General features: G+C 43.9%; 1 protein-coding gene across 1 annotated transcript in view; it reads left to right on the forward strand.

Moving 5' to 3' along the window:
* LOC140410664 (XK-related protein 6-like) overlaps positions 1-15,698 on the forward strand; it is a 168,517-nt gene extending 152,819 nt beyond the window's left edge. Inside the window, exon 4 of the mRNA XM_072499045.1 lies at positions 10,801-15,698. Coding sequence (XP_072355146.1) covers positions 10,801-11,765 — 965 coding nt within the window. The 3' untranslated portion in view covers positions 11,766-15,698. The remainder of the gene's footprint in view (positions 1-10,800) is intronic.
* Positions 15,699-22,621: the final 6,923 nt, after the last annotated feature.

The following is a 22,621-nucleotide window of genomic DNA, read 5'->3' on the forward strand; positions in this document are numbered from 1 at the left end:
ATCGGCCTATACGATCCACATTGCAATGGATCCTTATCCTGCTTCAAAATCAACGAGATCAGCGTCCGGGACATTGTCGGGGGCAGTGTCCCCTCCTCCCTCGCCTCATTGAAAGTTCTCACCAGCAACGGGCCCAGCAGGTCCACATACTTTCTGTAAAATTCAACCGGGAACCCATCCGGCCCCGGAGCCTTCCCCGCCTGCATGCTCCCCAATCCTTTAACCAGCTCCTCCAACCCAATCAGCGCCCCCAAACCAGCCACCTGCTCCTCCTCCACCCTCGGGAACCTCAGTTGGTCCAAGAATCCCCGCAATCCCCCCCCCTCCGGGGGCTCAGACCTATACAGATCCCCATAGAAGTCCCTAAATACCTCATTTATTCTCACCGCACTCCGCACCGTATTCCCCTCTACCTCTAATTCCACCAATCTCCCTCGCTGCCTCCCTCTTACGAAGCTGATGTGCCAGCATCCGGCTCGTCTTCTCCCCATACTCATATACCGCCCCCTGCATTTTCCTCCACTGCGCCTCTGCTTTTCCCGTGGTCAATAGATCAAATTCCATTTGGAGGTTTCGTCGCTCCCTAAGCAGCCCCTCCTCGGGGGCCTCTGCATAGCTCCTGTCCACCCTTAATATCTCTCCCACCAATCTCTCCCTCTCCCTCCACTCTCTCTTCTCCCTATGGGCCCTAATGGGAATTAGCTCTCCCCTAACCACCGCCTTCAGAGCCTCCCAGACTACCCCCACCTGCACCTCCCCATTGTCGTTGGCCTCCATGTATCTTTGAATACACTCCCGGATCCACCCGCACACCTCCTCATCTGCCAAGAGTCCCACATCGAGGCGCCACAATGGGCGCTGGTCCCTCTCCTCCCCCAACTCCAGCTCCACCCAATGCAGGGCGTGATCCGAGATGGCTATAGCCGAATATTCCGTTCCCTCCACTTTTGGGATTAGTGCCCTACTCATTATAAAGAAATCTATCCGGGAATAGGCTTTATGGACGTGGGAGAAAAAATAAAATTCTCTGGCCACCGGCCTGGCAAACCTCCACGGATCCACTCCTCACATCTGGTCCATAAACCCCCTGAGTACCTTGGCCGCAGCCGGCCTCTTACCCGTCCTGGACCTGGAACTGTCCAGTGCTGGGTCCAGCACCGTGTTGAAGTTCCCCCCCCCCCATTATCAAGCTCTCTGCCTCCAGATCCGGGATCCGACCCAACATACGTTTCATAAATCCGGCATCATCCCAATTCAGGGCATATACGTTCACCAGTACCACCCGCGTCCCCTGCAACCTACCACTCACCATCACGTATCGACTTCCATTATCCGCCACAATATTCATCGCCTCAATCGACACCCGCTTCCCCACCAGTATCGCAATCCCTCTATTTTTCGCATCCAGCCCCGAGTGAAAGACCTGCCCTACCCATCCCTTTCTCAGCCTAACCTGATCTGCCACCTTCAAGTGCGTCTCCTGGAGCATGACCACGTCTGCCTTCAGTCCCTTTAAGTGCGCGAACACCCGGGCCCTCTTGACCAGCCCATTCAGGCCCCTCACATTCCATGTTATCAGCCGGATCAGGGGGCTACTCCCCCCCCCCCCCCCCCCCCCCCGGCCACTAGCCATCCCCTTTTTTAGGCCAGCCACGTGCCCGTGCCTCCCACACCCTCCAGTCCCCCAGGCGGCGGACCCCCGCCCCGACTCCCTCTTCTACCTCCAGCTCCCCTCTGGCCAATACAGCAGCAACCCAGTTACCCCCCCCCCCCCCCAGCCAGATCACCGTCCAGCCATTTTGCTCCGCACATTACACTCCCGTAAGTCAGCTGACTCCTGCTGACCCCGGCCACTCCTGCCATTCCAACGACCCCCCAGTGTGGGAATCCCCCCACCTCCCCCTGTCGATCAATGTGCGCTCTCCTCCAGCACCACCCTTCCCCCCCCCCAGGCCCTGCCCCTCCTTTGCTTAGCGCGGGAAAAAGCCAGCGCTTTCCATCCGAGCCGGCCCTGCCTCCTATGGCTCAGCTCCGTTTTCTCCGACCTCGCCCCAGCTCCCCATCCCCGGGCTTCCAAACCCCCTTCATCAGCAGGGACCTGCCCCGACAGTACCGGCGCCCACACTCTCACACAGCCCCCACATCATATCCACTCACCCCTTCCCATTTCCCCTCTTCCCAACCAGAAACCAGAAGAAGAACACCCCCAAAATACAGTAAACACCCCCCCACACAACCCCTCAGTTCGAGTCCAGCTTTTCAGTCTGAATAAAGAAACATGTCTCATCTGGCGCCTCAAAATACTGGTGATGGTCCTGAAACATGACCCACAATCGCGCTGGCTGCAGCATCCCAAACTTCACCCTCTTCCGATGGAGAACCGCCTTGGCCCGATTAAAACCAGCCCTCTTCTTGGCCACCTCCGCACTCCAGTCCTGGTAGACACAGATCTCCGTATTCTTCCACTTGCTGCTCCGTTCTTTCTTCGCCCATCTCAGGACGCACTCTCTGTCCATCAAGCGGTGGAACCTCACCACTCCAGCCCTTGGCAGTTCGTTGGCTTTAAGCCTCGTTGCCAGGATTCGATGAGCCCCATCCAGCTCCAGGGGCCTCGGGAAAGCTCCCGCGCCCATCAGCGTGTTGAGCATTGTAACTACATATGCCCCAGCGTCGGACCCCTCCCTCCTTCAGGGAGACCCAGAATCCGAAGATTCTTCCTCCTCGACCTGTTCTCCAGGTCCTCAAACTTCTCCTGCCACTTCCTGTGTAGCGCCTTGTGCGCCTCCACCTTCACCGCCAGGCCCACAATCTTGTCCTCGTTCTCTGAGGCCTTCTGCCGCACCTCTTGAATTGCCGCCCCTTGGGCCTTCTGGATCTCCACCGGCCTTTCGATCGACGCCTTCATTGGCGCCAGCATTTCTGCTCTCAGCTCCGCAAAGCAGTTTTTAAGGAACTCTTGCTGCTCCCGCGACCACTGCACCCACGCTGTTTGATCTCCACCCGCCGCCATTTTGCTTTTCCTCCCCCACTCTCTTCGCTGCTCCAAAACCACTTTTTTGATCGCTCCACTCCTGGTGCACTCCATACAGTGCTGGGGGAACCTTACTATCACCTTCCCACACTGGGAACCGTCGTATAAGTGCTGCTGGGGCTCCTCGAAAGGGCCCAAATGTCCGTTCTTGGCGGGAGCTGCCGAACGTGAGACCTACCTAGGCATAGCCGCAACCGGAAGCCTCAATCCACAGTATTTTCAATCCTACAGGTTAACTTTGTTAAGCTCCGTTGGTATCTCTGCAATAAAAACTATAAAGCAAGTCTTAATTTCTTCAACTCCAATTTTATTGTGTTCTACAATCACTTCTCCTCCAGGTTCACAGTGCCACCAGTATCCCTTTATGTGCAATCTATCAAACAATAACTGTGGCCGATTAAACAATTAAACAATTAAAGCTCCAATGCTAACTTAAGCACTGGGGAACATTAAGGCCAGAATTCTCTGGCTGTTGAGATTCTCTGTTCCCGGCAGCAATGCAGCCCAACCCACGGATTTCCCGGCAACGTCGGGTGGCTTCAATGTGAAATCCCATTGACAAGTGGTGGGGAATAGAGAATCCCACCGCCAGCGAACAGCGGGGTTACCGAAAAATATGTGGCTGGGGGCCCGGAGAATCCCACCATAACAGATTCCCCCCCTTAAAGAAAAAAAATTAATCTTTAAGTTTGATGTAAATTTCCATAACACAATAAATGCACACTACTCCCCTTTCACAATTTAAAAAAAAAAAAATCCACCCTCACATTCTCTTCCTTATAGGAAAAGTCACCCCTCTTTAACAATTAATAATAATCTTTATTGTCACAAGTAGGCTTACATTAACACTGCAATGAAGTTACTGGGAAAATCCCTTAGTCGCCACATTCCGGTGCCTGTTCGGGTACACAGAGGGTGAATTCAGGATGTCCAAATTACCTAACAGCACATCTTTCAGGACTTGTGGGAGGAAACCGGAGCACCCGGACGAAACCCACGCAGACACAAGGAGAACTTGCAGACTCCTCACAGACAGTGACCCAAGCCGGGAATCGAACCTGGGACCCTGGCTGCCATTGTTGCGAGCTGGCTGAGATTGTCTGAGCAAGTGCAGCTTAAGTGCTTCTCAACCTTGTTAGCGGGGGACTGGCAAGAGCGGTCCCAACGAATCAGCTGGCGAGCCTTCATTTGCGGCAAGAAGCCCGTGAGGCCTCGTTAAGTGGGTCAATTAACGCTGAATAGTGTTGCCGGCCTCACTGGGCCGAGTGCCGGGAAGATCGCAGCAGTTCCCTACAGCACTTAGAAATCTTTCCGGAGAATCTCTCCCATTGGAACAGAATTAAGCCATTCAGCCCATTGAGTCTGCTCTGCCATTCAATCATTGCATGATATGTTTCTCATCCCCATTCTCCTGCCTTCTGCCCATAACCCCTTATAATCAAGAACCTACCTATCTCTGTCTTAAAGATACTCAGTGATTTGGCCTCCTTAGCCTTCTGCAACAAAGAATTCCACTGATTCACCACCCTCTGGCTGAAGAAATTCTTCCTCATCTCATTGGAAACATCCTCTCCACGTTCACTCTATCTAGGCCTCTCGGCATCCTGTAAGTTTCAATGAGATCCCCCCCCTCACCCTTCTAAACTCTTAACGAGTGCAGACCCAGAGTCCTCATATGACAAAAAGAGTTGTGCTGTCAATTTCCAGTTCAGCACTTCAAAAACACTCAAGCATAAAGATGTGGGGGGAGGGGGTTGGTGGTGGGCTGATTTGTGGTATGCAGCGGGCTACTTTTTGATCCGGGGGGGGGGGCTGATTTGCAGTGGGGGAGTGGCCAGCCCCGGGACTTCTGCCCGCTTAATATGCCAGCCCGATAGTGGGATCCCCTCAGGTATCCCTCCTATTCCTCACCATGCATAAATTTGCATGGCGAGGGATACTGTATTGCTTCCTGATTTGCTCCTCTCTTCCGTAGGAGAACAGTCTCCCAAACAGAGAATCCTGTCATAATTATGGATGAATACCGTGTGGATCTCACCCAAAAGGCCGGTGGGAAACATCCTGCCAAATGACACTTTAGAAATGCTTTGGTTGAATTCTGCCCAAAGTAAATTGGTCCATAGTTTTTCCAAATATGATGGCCTTGTCGTTTTCCATGTGCTTTCTTCATTGACTTTTGGCTCAATGGTAAAAGGTATTTCGCTGGATACAGCATCTGTGCAAATAAAATTATTCCTTCCAGTGATTTTACAAGGAATCATTACTCTTCTCAGCAATTTCAGAGTATTATCATCCCTAGATCTGAAACTCATGGAACTTCCAAATTCCTTAATCTTCTTCCGATTCTCATCACTTAAAGAATCCAGGTAACATTTCAACCAGGCCATTCCACATACTGTAGATGTACATCTGCTATCTAATACAGCACAGGGTGACAGGGTGGTGAAGTGATTAGCACTGCTATCTCACAGAGTCAGGGACACAGGTTTGATTCTGACCTTGGGTGACTGTCTGTGGAGTTTTCATGTTTTCCAGTGTCTGGGTGCTACGGTTCCCTCCCGCAGTCCAAAGGTGCCCAGGTTAGGTGGTTTGGCCATGATAAATGCACAGGGTTATGAGGATAGGGCGGGGGAGTGAGCCCAGGTAGAGTGCTCTTTCAGAGGGTTGGTGCAGACTCGATGAATGACCTCTTTCTGCACTGTAGGGATTCTATGGAAGAGTTGAAGGACTTTGCGACCAGCGCATTCATCACTGGCCTGAAGCTTCTCATGGCTAAGCCAATGCCTTCACTTTGGTCAATATCTCCCTCTTCACATTCATGTTTGGTCTCAAACACCCTTTTATATAATTTACAACAGTTTATTAAATAATGGAATTTCAAATCACACCTAAAACATCGACTGATCATACCATGGGCATTTCTGGGGTTAATTTTTCAGTCCAAAATTTCTAATTCATTCCTCCTGCCATAATTGTTAGCGGTGTTTCTGTGTTTTTAGTTATGTATTTTCTTGCGTTTTGAAGCTTGAGGCCTGTTTCTAGACCACTTCGCCATCCCATTAACATCGGGCGGGATTCTCCGACCCCCCGCCGGGTTGGAGAATCACCGGGGGGGCGGCGCGAATCCCCCCCCGCCGCCCCGATGCTGGCTGCCATATTCTCCAGCGTTGTTTTTCGGGCAAGGTCCATTGGCAGAGGCCCCCCCAGCGATTCTCCAGGCTCCGATGGGCCGAGCGGCCGTCCAGTTTTGGGCAGTCCCGCCGGTGTAAATCACTCGACTTATGCACCGGAGGGACTTGGCAGGTGAGTATGCGTGGGCGGTCCTCGTGGGGGTTGCGGGAGGATCCGACCCCAGGAGGGCCCCCACGGTGGCCTTGCCCGCGTTCGGGCCCACCGACCTGCGGGCGGGCTTGTTTTTTTCTTCCACGCCGGCCTCTGTAGGGCTCCGCCATGGCCGGCGCGGAGAAGAGAAGCCCCTGCGCATGCGCCAAAATACGCCGGCCGTTCCACACATGCGCGAGATCACACCGGCCCTTCGGCGCATGCGCGAACGGCGGCAGCTGGAGCAGTGCCAATCCCTCCGGTGTCCATCTAGCCCCTGAAAATGCGGAGAATTTCGCAACTTCAGGAGCTGTTGATGCCGGAGTGGTTGGCATCGGTTTTCTGACCAGCGTGGGGACTTAGTCCCCAGAAGGGAGAATTCCGGCCGATCATGTTTCTGTAGTCTGTCTTATCGCTGATCAGTCCATTTGTGTCATGAATGCTGCTAGGAAGCAATATTTTCCCAGGAACCTTTTTAGAGCCTCTGATATTTGTTCTAACAGGGTGTGTTTCTGAAAATTTAACTCCTTTCAAAACCAGAAGCCTTTCCATATTTGTAATTTTAGCACAGTTCAATAATTTAAATGGCAGTACTGTTTGAGGGATTTCTAGGTGGCATTTTTGCAGCCTAGTATACAGTCTGCTAAATTCCATAATAATAATAATCTTTATTGTCACAAGTAGGTTGACATTAACACTGCAATGAAGTTCCTGTGAAACGCCCCTAGTCGCCCCTGTTCGGGTACACAGAGGGAGAATTCAGAATGTTCAATTCACCTAATATTCACCTCTTTCTGGACTTATGGGAGGTAACCGGAGCACCTGGAGGAAACCCACGCAGACACGGAGAATATGCAAGCTTCACATAGACATGACCCAAGCTGGGAATCGAACCTGGGACCCTGGAGCTGTGAAGCAACAGTGCTACCCACTGTGCTACCATGCATTATATACTCTTCTATGAAGGTATCCTCTGACTTCCTAAATCTGTCAAAATATGACCAGGCCTCATAAGCACTGAAGTCATTCTTTTTGTACATTTTATTGAAAGTTAATAATGTATCCAAACCTTCATCAGAGTCCAACTGATCAGAATCCAATGGTGAGAATGCGTTGCATCTTAATTTTGCTTTCTTACGGTAATCGAAGTGCCAGTGCCATTCCTTCTTTTTGTTGCGCAAGAACATAACGCGTGTCCCAGAAAAAAGTTCCAAGGCAAATATTCCTTCCCAGCAGCATTCATTCCTCCATTGGTCAATGGGTTGGCACTCATCAAACAATGTTGGTTGTCATACCCGACATTTCTCTACACTTGGATTCAGTCATTAGTTTTCCAAGTTTATCTAAATCACTCTTCTAGGTTAGAATTCAGAATACAATCTTTCATCTGAAGAAATCTTAGTTTGCAACCGTCCTCTGCTACCATTGTTAATCTTCAGCGGTATCTCTGCAATAAGAACTGGAAAGCAAATCTTGACTTCTTCAATTCCAATTTTATTGTGTTCTACAATCACTTCTCCTCGAACTCCACAGTGCCACCTGTATCCCCTCTATATATATATATATATATATATATATATCTTTATATACATATATATATATAATATATAAAAAATATATTATTTGTGTGTGTGCGTAATCTGTAAAACAATAAACGTAGTCAATTAAACAATTAAAGCTACAATTCTACTTAAGCACTGGAGAACATGGGAGTCTTTCCTAACAGATTTCATCTGTTCCAGAACCTTGCTCACCACAACCTGATGGATGTCAGGATTGGCTGTCAGGTTCAATCTAAGGGGAAAAATGATTGAAAAGGCAGCAATAGCCTGGGGACTAAAATTTTCATGTCGGGGCCCAGAGAGGCACTTCTACTCCTCCTAGCTCCAAAGGAAAATAAAAACAAATGCTAAAACAGCTTAACATTTTGAACCTCTTATGAGCCCAATGCACTTCCCTGGTGGATTGATCTTCTGGGAAACTCACTGCAGTTTCCCATTCAGGTCACCAGTTAAAATTGTAGTCAGGTCCCCGGACATCACTGGAACCCAAAATGCATACTTTTAATGGTACCTGAGGGCAAAAGTCTTTGCCACTGCTCAGTTGCATTGTTTAAAATTCTGATCCATCATCTCCCAGCAGCTTCAGGATGGAAGTAGGTTATCAGTGTCTCCATGAAAATGTTTGATTTGAAGATTATAACATTATAACAATGGTTGCCGATCATCTGTGGATGTGCAAGTCTCAATGTAAAAGATAGGCTGTAGATACAGCACTAGTCAAATTCATAATCTGCTAATAAATAAAAAATAATTTTAACCATTGTGCTATCAAGTTGCAATCAAGAATATTAACTGCTATGAGAATTCATTGGAATTGGAGCGTTCAAAGAGTTCCAACTTTAGAAATAAGTGTTGGCGACTTTGTAAACTAATCTATAGAAATAGATAGGCCCATAAGATCGTCTATATTATCACCATTTAAGATGGTTTGTTAGTTTGTGGTTTTAACTCTTGACTTTTCTCAGATTATTTATAATAATTAATTCAATACTCAGGATTAAAATGTTAAGAGGTATGATTCTAGATTAGACGCAATAAAACAGTTACTACGTGCTTTACAGTTTTTAATAAGGTTAGATATAGTGATATTATTACCTTATTTTCTACTTTAGCCAGGTAATTTGTCAAACAAAATCACATGAATTATAAAATTTAATGCATTGCAATGCAAAATGTACAGAAATTACATTTTTTTTTACTGGTACTGGTTATATTATTTCATAATTATTTTATAAATTCAATTAGGCATAATTGTTGCAGAAGACAAATAATGGAAACATTGCTACCGACTGAAGTACCAGGTACTGCGCTGTAATGCTCTATGTTCTATAACTTCCATATTTTATCAAACAAGTTATCAAAATGCAGCTTTGCATTAAAATTAATATGATAACTTGACACTGGTATGAAGATGTTATGATATTCTAATTTGAACCAAAGCAGTTTTTTCTGATGACTAGATATGCAAAGAATAAGAGTTATTTAAATGAAATTAGAGTGTTTTAGTTTAATTTAAGGGTTCAGATGATGTCATGAATGGTAGGACTGTACGCCGTGTGGTTTAGCTATGTTGCCTCAATTCTACAATTAGCAGTCATGCAATCATTTTATTCTATTTTCGTATCTCATAGGATGAACTATTCTAACTTTTTATTTCATTTGTATTAATTTCTGTACCAACACTAGTTATCATGGTTGCAGTATGTGTCATTGGTTTAGCACAGTGGGCTGAACAGCTGGCTTGTAATGCAGAACAATGGCAGCAGCGCAGGTTCAATTCCCGTAACGGCCTCCCCGAACAGGCGCCGGAATGCGGCAACTAGGGGCTTTTCACAGTAACTTTATTGAAGCCTACTTGTGACAATAAGCGATTATTATTATTCATATCAATAATACCTGTGAAATTTATACTTCAGGATAATGGTGTGGCAGAATGAATGCACGTTTCTTAATTTTAAGTTTGTTGCCCTTGATTTGGATATACAGTCTGAATTGCATAATTGGCAGCAGTAATCAGTGTTGTTTCACTTTCTTCAAGCTTTGGGATGATCACAATTCTTCATTACTTCTCAATACAACATCGACATTTAAAATACAACTGGAAAGTTTTATTCTGGAAAGTTTATGTAAAAAAAGGCAATGAATTTGCAAACAATTCAAAAAGCATATTTAATTAAAACATTTTGATGTTTATTATTATCACTATTCAGTTACGCACACCATTTATAAATTCAATACCATCCTCTCAAATTTCCAGCTTTGCATGAACTACTTTTGATACATAGATCTAATGTTACTGGATTTGTTCACAAAACCTCAAAGATTTTTAAAATTCATTTACGGGATTGGTCATCACTGGTTAGGCCAACATGTATTGCCCATCCCTAGTTGCCCTTCAGAAGTGGTGGTGAGTTGCCTTCTTGAACAGTTGCAGTTGTAGATACACCCATTATGCTGTTAGGGAGGGAGTTCCATAATTTTGCCCCAGCGACAGTGAAGGAATGGCAATATATTTCCAAGTCAGGATGGTGAGTAACTTGGAGGGGAACCTCCCGGTAGTGGGGTTCCCAGGTATCTGCTTCTCTTGTACTTCTTGATGATTGTGGTCATGGTTTTGGAAGGTGCTGTCAAAAGATGTTGAAAAATAGAGCAGATGAGATGGTTTTATGTTACTTAATGAGACAGTTTCACTTAGATCAAGAACATTGAATTTACCAAACAATGGTTGTCTCAAGTATATTGTGGTTATTAATGTAGGTTTATATTTCTAGGTTTGTGCACAGATTTTCATTATGGTTCCACCCTTTATCATAAAGATTGCTTGAACCAAAGATAATTTAATACTGCAAATATTATTATAACCATGTTTTCTCTCTGTCATGCCAGGTTTGTCCTCTATGGCCTCCCTGATGTCCCTTGCCTGGGTGCTAGCTTCATACCACAAATTGCTGCGGGACTCCAGGGATGACAAAAAAAGCATGAGCTACAGAGGTGCCCTAATCCACATCTTTTGGCGTTTGTTTACCATATCATCCAGGGTCATTTCGTTTGCATTGTTTGCATCTATTTTTCAGTTATATTTTGGAATATTTGTAGTTGTGCACTGGTGTGTTATGGCATTCTGGATCATTCATGGAGGAACAGATTTCTGCATGTCCAAGTGGGAGGAGATTCTGTTCAATATGGTGATAGGGATCGTGTACATATTCTGCTGGTTTAATGTCAAAGAAGGCCGGACACGATATCGAATGTTTGCCTATTATACTGTAATCTTGACAGAAAACGCTGCCTTGACTTTTCTTTGGTATCTTTACAGAGATCCCACAACCACTGACTTTTATGCCATAACTGCACTGTGTACAGTTTTTGTTAGTTTTGTTGCTGGAGCAGCATTCATGTTCCTGTATTATGGTATACTTCATCCCATGGGACCACGGACCAGGATCCTTGCCAGTTCTTGCTGTGCTGAACTGCTCTGGGGGATCCCTCTGCCTCCAGAGCTGGAGGCCATGGCAGCAACGCCAGCAGCACCTCGAGGATCCCAGACCACACCAACTAGAGTGGCAGGTGATCAGGAGGAGGAGGATGCAGCGGAAACCTGCCTGCCTGTATTCCAAGTGCGACCCACAGTGCCACTTACACCATCAGGCCGACCCTACCTACCAGAGGGACCAATCATCAAGATTGACATGCCAAGGAAAAGATATCCTGCCTGGGATGCCCACTTCGTAGACAGAAGGCTGAGGAGAACTGTTAATATATTACAGTATGTAACTCCCACATCTGTAGGAATTAGGTATAGAGATGGACCACTTGTATATGAGCTGCTACAGTATGAATCTTCATTTTAAAGCTTCACCCATTGAAACTGACAAAGAAGTAATTATGTTTACGTCAGGCACTCAGACACTCTCATACAACCCCCAAAACACAAAGCTCATATATGTTTTCCTTTTCCTGGTAGCTGTCTGTATATAAAGATATTCTATATGTTTTGTAAGTAACAAAAAAGTGAAAAAAATCTTTTTACACAGTAAGATACAGTATTTATACTGTATATTTAATGGTAGAAGTCTTCATTCAGAATTTACAACAGTTATTAAAAAAGTCACAAATACTGGTGCATATATAAACACATACAGACACAGAGACAGCATACATAACACATATACATACACTCCATTCATCTGTATGCAGAGCATTTAAGGACTGATGGTAGGTGGGACTGGAAAAGCAAATCATACAACACCTATTCACAAGAAAACTTATAAGTGGTGCAATTTTGAATCCCTTTCAGGGTTTTGTGATCTTGTGGGGTTTTTTCAGTTCCACAATCCCATCCTTGGCAAAAAATAATTATGTTTCTAAGTAAATACTGTATGTTTCTTTATGTACGTGAGCTTTTTATTCAAGTAATAGCAACCTGTTATTACCATTCAAGGTGCAACCATATGTCAAGTACAGCGCATCAGACCCTTGACATATAGTTTTTTTTTAACTGAAGTATTGCTGTTTGTTTTTGTAATTTACAGAGTGCTTTTTTAATTTAAATAGTTGCAGAAAATTTATCAATTTTATAACTTGCAGCATGGGAAAAAACTGGAGTTTTTCTTTACCTGAATATACCTGATTAATTGGTTACAATCACATAAGCCACAGTGTTATATAACAGGGTTTTATACATATTCAATCTGTCACAACCGTCTGCCATACACGGACAGGCCAAGATACTCTGGCCAAAGCCATATGGTGAGATTCAATAAGCCAATTTACAGCCTCCGACACTTAGCTTTCTTTTTAGCCCTTGTGTGCCTAATCAGGCCTTTGCATGAGGAACGTGCATGCAATCTTCTGGAAAAGGGTTACTCTTATGACTTCCTTGTGCAGCTCAGGTGTATTCTGGTGCAGAGATTCCCAGATAGCTTTGACTTAGGAGACTTAAAGGCTTCCTTGGATAATGTGGATTGAGATTTTATGACTATGAAGCAATGTCTCAAATGGCAATTATCACAATGCTAGTCACCCTGCAGCAAAGATACAGCTTAGACATTTGGTTATATACAGCTCCATAGTACAACTCAATGGACATTATAGTTTTGTTGCATATGTCAGAATAATCTAGGCTAATTAAATTTTCCTCGAAGTAAATTTCTTTCAGATCTCACAGGTGCTTCATTGAGATTACACGGCCCTCCTGAATTCCAAGCAATCTGACATTTTAAAAATTCTCCAATTTTTAAAAAAACATTTCAGTTTGTTTCCCAACTATCCTTAAAACTATCCTTCTCCCTTTATCATATACTTCAAATAACCAATATATTGAACAAGATTGATTATACAAACTAGTTGTATCTGAATAAAGGACATCTCCCATGTTTGGTTTATCAAAAGAGAGATTTTTATAGTTCTTGGCTGGGAACTTATATTCAGGAAATCGGGACTGCAGGCATGTATAAAATCCAGCGTGATGATGTCAGTTCACAAACCCGTATCCACACATTGGATTCCAGTATTATAGGTGGTTTGATACCTGTCCACCATTTTTTTTTAAATGAATGTGCAATGGAGCTTACAAACAGGCCAATTCACCCAAATATTATGCTGCCCATGTCACAATGCTGCTGGAGTGGGGAATCTGCTTTCTCACCATCTGAGGTGCGAAAGTGGGAAGAAAGGGGTGTACTTTCCTTGGGGGTGTGCACTTTGCATATTGTGGGCATCCCCTCACCCCCCCGAGTTGATGATACCCGGCCCCATTATACATTTATGTTTTGATTTATTTTTGTAAACCACAATGTTATTTATTAACTATGTCAATCAGAGATATAAAGTTCTTGACATGACATACAGGGAATTGCCCCAAGTGAAACTAACTTCTGTCAGTCTGAGGACCTCAAAGAGTTTTTCTCACACCTGCAGCTTCTGAGAGAGAGAGAAAGGGGAATCCTTTCTGCAGAATGGAATGCTGCTGTGATTTGGAAGCCTTCCAGGTACCAAGTGAGCATGGATATTATAGTGACCAGGCCACTATAAAATTTTCACAGTGCACAGACAAGAATAAAGATTTTGATCAGAGAGCTGCTTGAAGCCTCCATGCCAAGCGTGATCTTCAGATTTCCCAGGGCTAGAGGGGGCAGTCCATCCATGAGACCCCCAACTCAGAAGAGAGTCCTGAGGTTAACACCTTGGGCTGGATTCTCCGATTTTCAGGCTATTTCTTGATGCCGCCTTGGGAACGGTGGCATTTTACCACCGACACATCGGCACAAAATGGTCACCGATCCTACATTTGGTGGGGCGCTAGCAGGCAGGTAGCGTAGAGCACCCGGCTCTGGCTGCCGATACGGCCAGAGAATTGCTGGGTCCGTGGCCGTGCATGCGCACAGCGGCGGCCTGCAGCATCCGCACCGTGCAACATGGCGCCGGCCGCGCGCGGACCCAGCCTGCCAAATAGTGCCCCTTTTGCCAGGCTCGCGACCTCCGGACCACCCCCCAACAGTGCCCCCAGCCCCTTCCAAAGTCCCCCTTGCCCGCAGATCGGCTCTCCCCCGATTGTGGTGTCAGTTCTCGTGGGTGGGCCTCAGGTAACGTTCTGAGGCTGTCGATACGGCGTGTGGCGTACGCCTAGAGTATGCCGCTTTGGAAGGGGCGGAACATCACAAAAGTGGCACCGCCCCCAATTTTGGCGCCAACGTTGATTCTCCAGCCGATCACCGAACTCAATTTCGGCGTCGCCGACCAGTAATTCCCACCCCTTGTTCTAAACCCCCACAGCCATAAGAAACAATATTCCTGCCTATCCATGTCCAGACCTGTCAGAATTGTATACCTTCAATTAGATCCTTTCACATTCTTCTAAATTCTAGTGACTATAAGCCCATTCGACCCAATCCTGCCATTCCAGAAATCAGTCTGGTGAACCTTCACTGCACTCACCAAGGCGCTGTACAGCTGCAATAAAACATCTTTGCTTCTGTACTCTTGCAGTGACGGCTAACACAGCTAACTGCTTGATATACCTGTAGAAAATAATTCTATGCTATCCTGCAAGATTATGCCTTTCCATTCCTGATGACAACTTATGTTGTTTCTAACTGTAGGCCACCATCAATTATTATTACACCTTTCAATATGATAGATAAATACCCAATGCCATTTAATAAGACAGTAATGTTAAAATAATTTCATCTGATGACCAAAGGTCACATTTACCTATTATTTCTATTCCAGAATCTTTTTCCCCAAATGGATGCCAAATATTTTTTCCAGCAATTGGCTTGGTTGGACCATTTGCTTCCACCCACCTGTTCTGGACTAATGCATTGAATCAGGCACTTATTCCACTGAGCCTTTGCTGGTGTGAACTATTCAACTGAATCTACCTACATCAATCCCATTTCTCATCCCTTATATCCCTTTACATACTTCTGTTTTAAGTATATTCCAATTCTCGTTAAATTATGCTATAGGGTGGAATCGTACCACAATTTAGCAGAGTCAGCCTCAGATCGAAAACTGGCGTGGAGCTCTCCTGTTGCGCAGACCAGTTTTCTCGCCAAATCTTGAGCCTCTTAGACAAAAAAGATGAGTGGGTGTGGTTTACGCCATCACCCTGGCGAGGTGGGGCCTCATAGAACCGACAACCAGCTCCAGAGAGATAAGGGCACCAACTTTAAAGGGTGCCTCAATCAGCACTTCTGTCTAATGGCCCACAGCCCTCATCACGAAGGTATCAGGGGCACCCCCTTCAACGGAAATAATCTCCAGCATTCTGCTCCCCTTCCCCCCCCCCCCTGCCCCCACATCCACCACCCGCATTAAACTTCCCCACCAACACAGCAGAATTATAGCTGGCACTACCCCCCCCCCCCCCCCCCCCCCCCCCACAAATCAATGCATGGAGCTCCCACTAGGGCCTGCCCCTGGCACTGTCCCATGGCACAGGTTGGTACTGCCAAGTGGACACTGCCATGTTGCCGGGGGCAGTGCCAAGCATGTCCCTATCCCCCCAGGGGGCTATACTTACCTCTGTGCCCCTGTAGGGATCTCGTCAACTGACTCATGTCTGGCCAAACCTATTGTAAACCATGCTGACGTGATATCTCATCGGCGAGGTGTGACTATTTAGTATGGTGGGATGATTTGCCGGGGGGGGGTGGTAATAATATTTAAATCAAGGCAATACTATTAAAATGAGGTTCACACCCTTTATGCGTTTGAATCTCATGATGTTGCCGGACAGGGGCGGGGCAAATCGGAAAATGAGATCTTTCCAACGTAAATTGCTTTTCCTGATTCTTGAGGGATTTTCCGCCCACTTCGCCGATCCCACGGATAGCGAGTGTAGGCTCAAAATCGCCCCCACAGCCTCTGCCACAGTAATCAGTTGTAGCATATAATTCCAACACTATGTTTCACTATTTAACCATTAAAAACGTTTCCTCATTTTGAAAATCTTCATTAGATCAACTCTTAGGGTTCTCTGTTTCATGACCACTTCTTCATAACTATAACATAATTCGCTTGGCGTTAGTCTAATGATTTTTTTCATGACTCTAATATCCTTCCTATAATGTAGTGCTCAGAACCTCATCTGTGCCCTAATCAATGTATTCAACACCACTATCTTCCATTCATATTCAGTCCAACTATGTATGAAAATTAAATCCAATGGTCTTTTCCATCTCCTCTCTATATGCATAGACCTTACAGTTTTTCTTCTCAGAATATTACTGCTCAAGGTTATTATATTTCTTTTCACTAAAAATATACTTCACATTTTTCTGTTTTGAACTAAAGCTGCCACCTACCTGCCCACCCTGTTAAACTTTTTACACCCCTTTAAAACTTCTCATTATTTGCCATGCCTCTTAATTTGATATCAGCTAATTTCAATATCATTCCCCTTGTGCCTCCAGATAAATTATTTATTCAAATGGAAACCTAGCAGAACTGACAGCATTGATCCCGGGGTACATGACATCATGGGTGGGATTCTCCGGTCTCCCAGCTACATGTCTCCCGGCAGTGGGAGGGGTGTGCCATTCGTTGGTGGCAGGATTTTCTGTTCCTGTCGCTGTCAATGGGAATTCCCATTGAAGCCACCCCACTCATCTGGGAAACCCGCGGGGAGGGGGGCACTGCCAGCTGGACCAGAGAATCACCCCCCCCCCCCGCGCCAGCGAACGGCCGGAGAATTCCGGCCAATCTTCCCATCTAAAAAAAGCATCTGTTTATCCCCTAATCTTTAATTATTTAAACCATTAGCATTCTTTTTCTAGATGCAGCTGCAATGTGTGACATGATATGACCAATCACGTTGATAATTATGCCATTTGACCTTTCCTTGGAAGGTCCCCAAAGGCCTGAATTTTGTAGCCATTAGTGAAGCAAGGGTGGATGTCACTGACCTTGAAAAAGGCTTCACACAAAGATCATGCAATCTCTGGGACATGGCTTTCCCCTTTCCCAATGGTAGTATAAATCTGGGGCTTGGTTCGCTGATCTCCCAGACACGTGTTTCTCAGCGGTGCACCATTCGCTGGCGACGGGATTCTCTATTCCCGCCACTTGTCAATGTGATTTCCCATTTTATCCACCTCACGCCACCGGGAAGGATAAAATGAAGATAAACAAACTGTTAAAAGCTAAAATATTTTTTTAAATGTGAAACTTTTTATCGTTATGGAGAAAGTGACATTCCACAAATAGAAACTTGTTTTTTCAGGGCCAGTGAGGGTGTTTAGCAATAATTGTGAAGTTAGTGCACTATTAAAATCCCAATTACATCCCATTCAACCAGGTGTAACGTTTTCAAAAGTTTTCTTTCCAAGAGAGAACAACAGCATAAGAATGTAAGTTCTCATCCATTCAATTGATTTCCTTCATGATTGCAGTCAGAGATATTTCTGGAAAAGAGTAGATTTCCAGACAGCAACCTCTCGCTTTCCGTATTATTATACATGTCTGCATTCCAGGAGATAGTGTCAGCTTCAGTAGAGTAATGACGGCAAATGTTGACAGTTTCGCCATCATTACCACCACAAAATCCAGATAATTACATTGAATGATTCCAAACCAGTAAAATGACTTGGTGAGACAAACTCGCATTAGAATACAGTCAGAAATACAACCCTGATTCACTATTTAAATGTTGCTTTAAGTTCAAGCATTTTTGAATATATCTTATGAAAGGCTTCAAGAATTCAGTAAAATACTTACCATAATTTAACTGTAAAATGTTATATTTAGAAAGGAACATATTTTCACATCACAGAAGTTCAAGGGAAATTGGCAACAGCTATCATCTATTTACAAGAAAATGAAGTGAGATATATTAAATTAATGAACCTGCAGTATTTGTTTTTAAAGAGACAGCATTGTTCTAGTCAAAATTGGTGCCATTATGCCAACTGCTTTATCTTGAATAAGCTGTATCTTCCCTTCTGGTAAGAAAAATGCATTGTGTATAAGACACAGCTTGGTGCAATTAGTATGCCATTGTTTAATGTAGTGAAATATCTGTCCACATTATTGAGGAATATTTTTTAATTCAGACTGTGGTGCACTGTTGTTTGCTGGGGAGTCTAATGAACTCAAGTACGATGAAGCTTATCACTAACAAAAAAAAAATCTGCCTTTTTATTTCTGGACTGTCTAGCACAATAGTCATGATTCGTTATACTAGAATATTTAGTATGATATCTTTCCGCAACTTTAGTAAGCTAACCCTTTGTGTACTGAGAAAATAGATCCATTTCCTTTAAGAATCTAAATACCACCTGCCACAAAGAACCTTGGTATCATTAAATCTCAATTGACAGTCAAAAAGTATATGTAATGTTGCTCTATTGAAAATAATCTTTCATTTATATGAAAGTGCACAATGAGAAGGTCTTTTCAGCACTCAAGGGGTTACAACTATTTAATTTAATTATATAATGCCAACGTCTATATTGCCTAGTGTGATTGGCTGACAGGTGTGTATTAGCAAACAGAAAAGCATACCTTCCTTGAAACAGCAAACTGCAAGGGTGCTAAATTTCCAAACACACTAAATTAATGTACTTTTTTAATGACAGAAATAGTATGATTTATTTTTATAAACTGACGTTTAATGCTCTGAGGCATTATATAATAGTGGTAATGAACAATATGGTATGCATTATTGGTTGGTAAATTGCACTTTAAGATATCCTAACTCTGGCACGCATTACCATCTGATAATCACCACATTTATGTTCCTTATCACTGAAGCAAATTAGTATTTTGTGTCATCATATTTCATCATATGTAATACTATTATATCTTTATATACACAAGAAAATGTGCTGCAGCGTGATGTAAAAGATGCAAGCAACCCGAATATTGCAGCAGTCGAAGGACCTAGTTAGTAAATCATGAATCATCCAAAGGGCTTTCAAGGTTAGCTAGTTATCTAGTTCAACTATCATGTTAATCATAAAATATTACTAAATGTATTTGTTATTTTAATTGATTTATATAAAGCAGCAATAGCTTAAGTTGTCTTCCTAGGAAAGAAACTAACATATGAGAGATCATTTCTCAAATTAGAAGAAAATAGATCAGGTTTTATATTTTTTCAGTGACATCTAGTTGGAAATCTTTTTAACAGCAGTGGGCCAAAGCCAAACACTTCAGACTGGTGCTAGCAACTTGCAAAATTTGCTGGTTGCGTTTTACAATCTGCCACAGTGACTTGTCATCAGAAGGACAAATGCATTGAGCTGTCAATGCGAAAAATCTAAATATGAAAGCTACAAAAGGCCCAGTTATTTGTTTCCTAGGAGGAAATAGGATATTGATTGATTACTACCAGTTAACAAAAAATACATTTGAGACTTAGATTCATGTGTCATCCATTGTTTCGTATATTCCTTTCATTTTCCAAAAAGTGAATGATCAATTACACACCTTTGCTGCAGAAATACTGTGCATTAACATTGACCTAACTTTAAAAGAACTCTGAAGGTGCTTTGTCAATTTACATTTGTAAATGTGTGTACTTGCCTTTGTGGATATACTGTTGAACAAAAACCTAGCACATCAGGTAATAACATGCATTATAGGTAACTTAGTTTATATTTGACTGGTGCACTTCCAGCCATATTTGGGTCTGCAAACAACCTGGCAGTTTCAACAGCATGGATTGCTGTTGTGCAGGAAGGGGCTATATCTCCTGTGTCCATCAGGGACATCCCCATCACAAATTGTACAAGCCCCCTTCCCTCCTTCTTGCTGGGGTGTCCCAACAATGCTTACCGGAAACCTTCACATATACCTAATCTAGGAGACATCTTCACCTTCTTTGGGACTGCTTGTATCCCCAGCAGTGGCCACCATTGTCTTCAGACGCCTCTTGGACTACAGAGATGCTGCCCAATCAGATTGGCCAGATGTTCTCCAGGATGGGTATCCTGTTCCTGAGGAAGGCCCTCCCTGCTCTAATTAAGGCTGCCCCCAGCGTATTATTGCTTTGACGCAGCCCAATTTCATGTTGCTGAGGTACAGCCAGACTTAGGTTGGGTGGGGTGGGGGCTGTTCCCCTGTAAAATCTACCCTAAGGGTGGAATTTAACAGGTCTCTTAAAGTGGGTTGGCAAGCAGAGGGGGGAACTGGAAAATTGGGAAAAATGCAGGAAGCGTCGTCTTCCCGATACAATAGCATTGCCACAGCAGCGGGGAAGGTGGAGGATGGCCTCCCCACCCAGTGGCCTATTGAGATAATTAAGTGGCTAATTAATGGTCACTCTTCCCACCACCATGGGAATTTCACCAGTGGCAGCAGGCCCTCAGCCATTTGTAGAGATAGTACAGTAAAATATGGTGGCTGTCCTACTGGCTCGGGGTGCCCCATGATTCGACACCATGTGCAAGGGCTACTCCCACAGAAACACCCCCTCCCCCAACCTCCCACCTTCACTAACTGCAACTCACCACCCTATTGGCATCTAACTGACTCACCTGATGACCCCAGACCCACTTACCGTGGCTTCCACGATGCTGTTGTGCGCTGAGTGCAGACCCAGCAGTGATCATCGTTCCTGATGAAGCTGCTGGGAATGAAGAGCTGCCAGCCATCTGATTGGAATGTCCTCCCTTAAAGGCCCAGGAACCCCGATTAGTAGCTGGCTGCCTGATTGCCACAGAATCTGGTCAGGGCTCCAACCTCTGGGGCTACCACCACCCTGACAAAATTCAGTCCAATTTCAGTCAAAACATTTATCTTATTTTAATAAATTAGTACAGTATAGTATGAAAAAATGTTCAGCTAATCACCAGCCTAGGCAATATAATTTCAAATCCTCTCTACCCTCTTTCCTGTTTTTATCTCTTATGTTCTGCAGGTAGAAATTAATACTCGCTTAGGAGTATCTCATAAAGCAGTGACTGAGATCCAGATCTCATCACTTTGAGGACACCTCAGACCTAAAACTGAACTCAACTGTAAAACTGACTCAACCACTCCATAATTTCCTTCTGCTGATTGAACATGAAGCGTTGCAGTCTTTTAAAGCTGCGTCTGTGTTAATGAAAATAATCGATTATTTATTCTGCTGACCATGAAAGCCCTAGATTCTTAAATCATCTTAGCTTAGGATGTGATTTTAAATAAACAAAGGAAAAACTCTTTGCTTCTCAACCTTGTGGTGCCTTTTCTCTAGGTGCTTATGGTACTCCTATCAAGGCAGCCACTTACAGCAAACAACAATGCCAGTACCTTTTCATATTATGTGCCAGTGCAGTAAAAATAAAAGAATCACTGTATATATATATATGTATATTATATGTGAGGTTCTAGTGCAGCTGCATGGAGAATTTGTAATTCTCCTGCAGAAACAAAAAAATGTTTAAAAATTAAGGTTCTCAACAGGAAATAGCTACTGTGTTAATGGGAGCAACATCAATAATCAAAGGTGCTAACATCGAACCTCAATTTTATAGTGTGGTTTTTAGAAAACAAAAAAATTAACCGAATACTTCCTGTGAAGCCTTACTGTAGATTGATATAGCTGTTTATCCAAAAACAACACAAAGAAACTGTAAATAATGTATGGAAGAAAAACTTTGCTATTTCCTATCATGTAATGTATATGTTCAGATGTATGTTTGGTTAGTGAACTACTCTTACCTCAAGACAGTTGAGAAGTTTGTAGTTATTTTTTTCCTATTTCAAGTTGCAGCAATCCATGTGAAGCTGAACTTTGCCCAGGTGCTTTTTCCCTTCTTTCTGAGGAAGAGGTGGGTCTGTGAGTTAAATTCATAGGCTTAAAAGTGATGACAAATTTATTTTAAAAAAATTGTGCATGAAGTAATTAAGAAAGGATATTTATATGGCTGTAAATGTCAGGAGTTTGTGAGCATGTGTGTACTGTACATACATTTCCTGTGTGAGATATACAGTTAAAAAAGTCAAATGAAAAAAATAAACAAAAATGATTTTCAAAGGATATTTTATCTGACAGTGTTCTTTTCACCTTGATACGAAGCCCCAGCTCCCAACTATGCAATCTTCCAGTCTCTCAAACCTCCAAATTTTAGGCAACTTTTTTCCCCCATATTCAAACTGTTTTTCCTTACAAACATCTCGTATCAACAAGGTGAAAATGCTACATCTTGAAGTATACATGTTTAATTCATGGTTTCTTCATGTGATCTTGAATAATGAAAGGCATCTCCTAACTGTG

Source organism: Scyliorhinus torazame, chromosome 4 (genome assembly GCF_047496885.1).
Source record: "Scyliorhinus torazame isolate Kashiwa2021f chromosome 4, sScyTor2.1, whole genome shotgun sequence".
Classification (NCBI taxonomy): domain Eukaryota; kingdom Metazoa; phylum Chordata; class Chondrichthyes; order Carcharhiniformes; family Scyliorhinidae; genus Scyliorhinus; species Scyliorhinus torazame.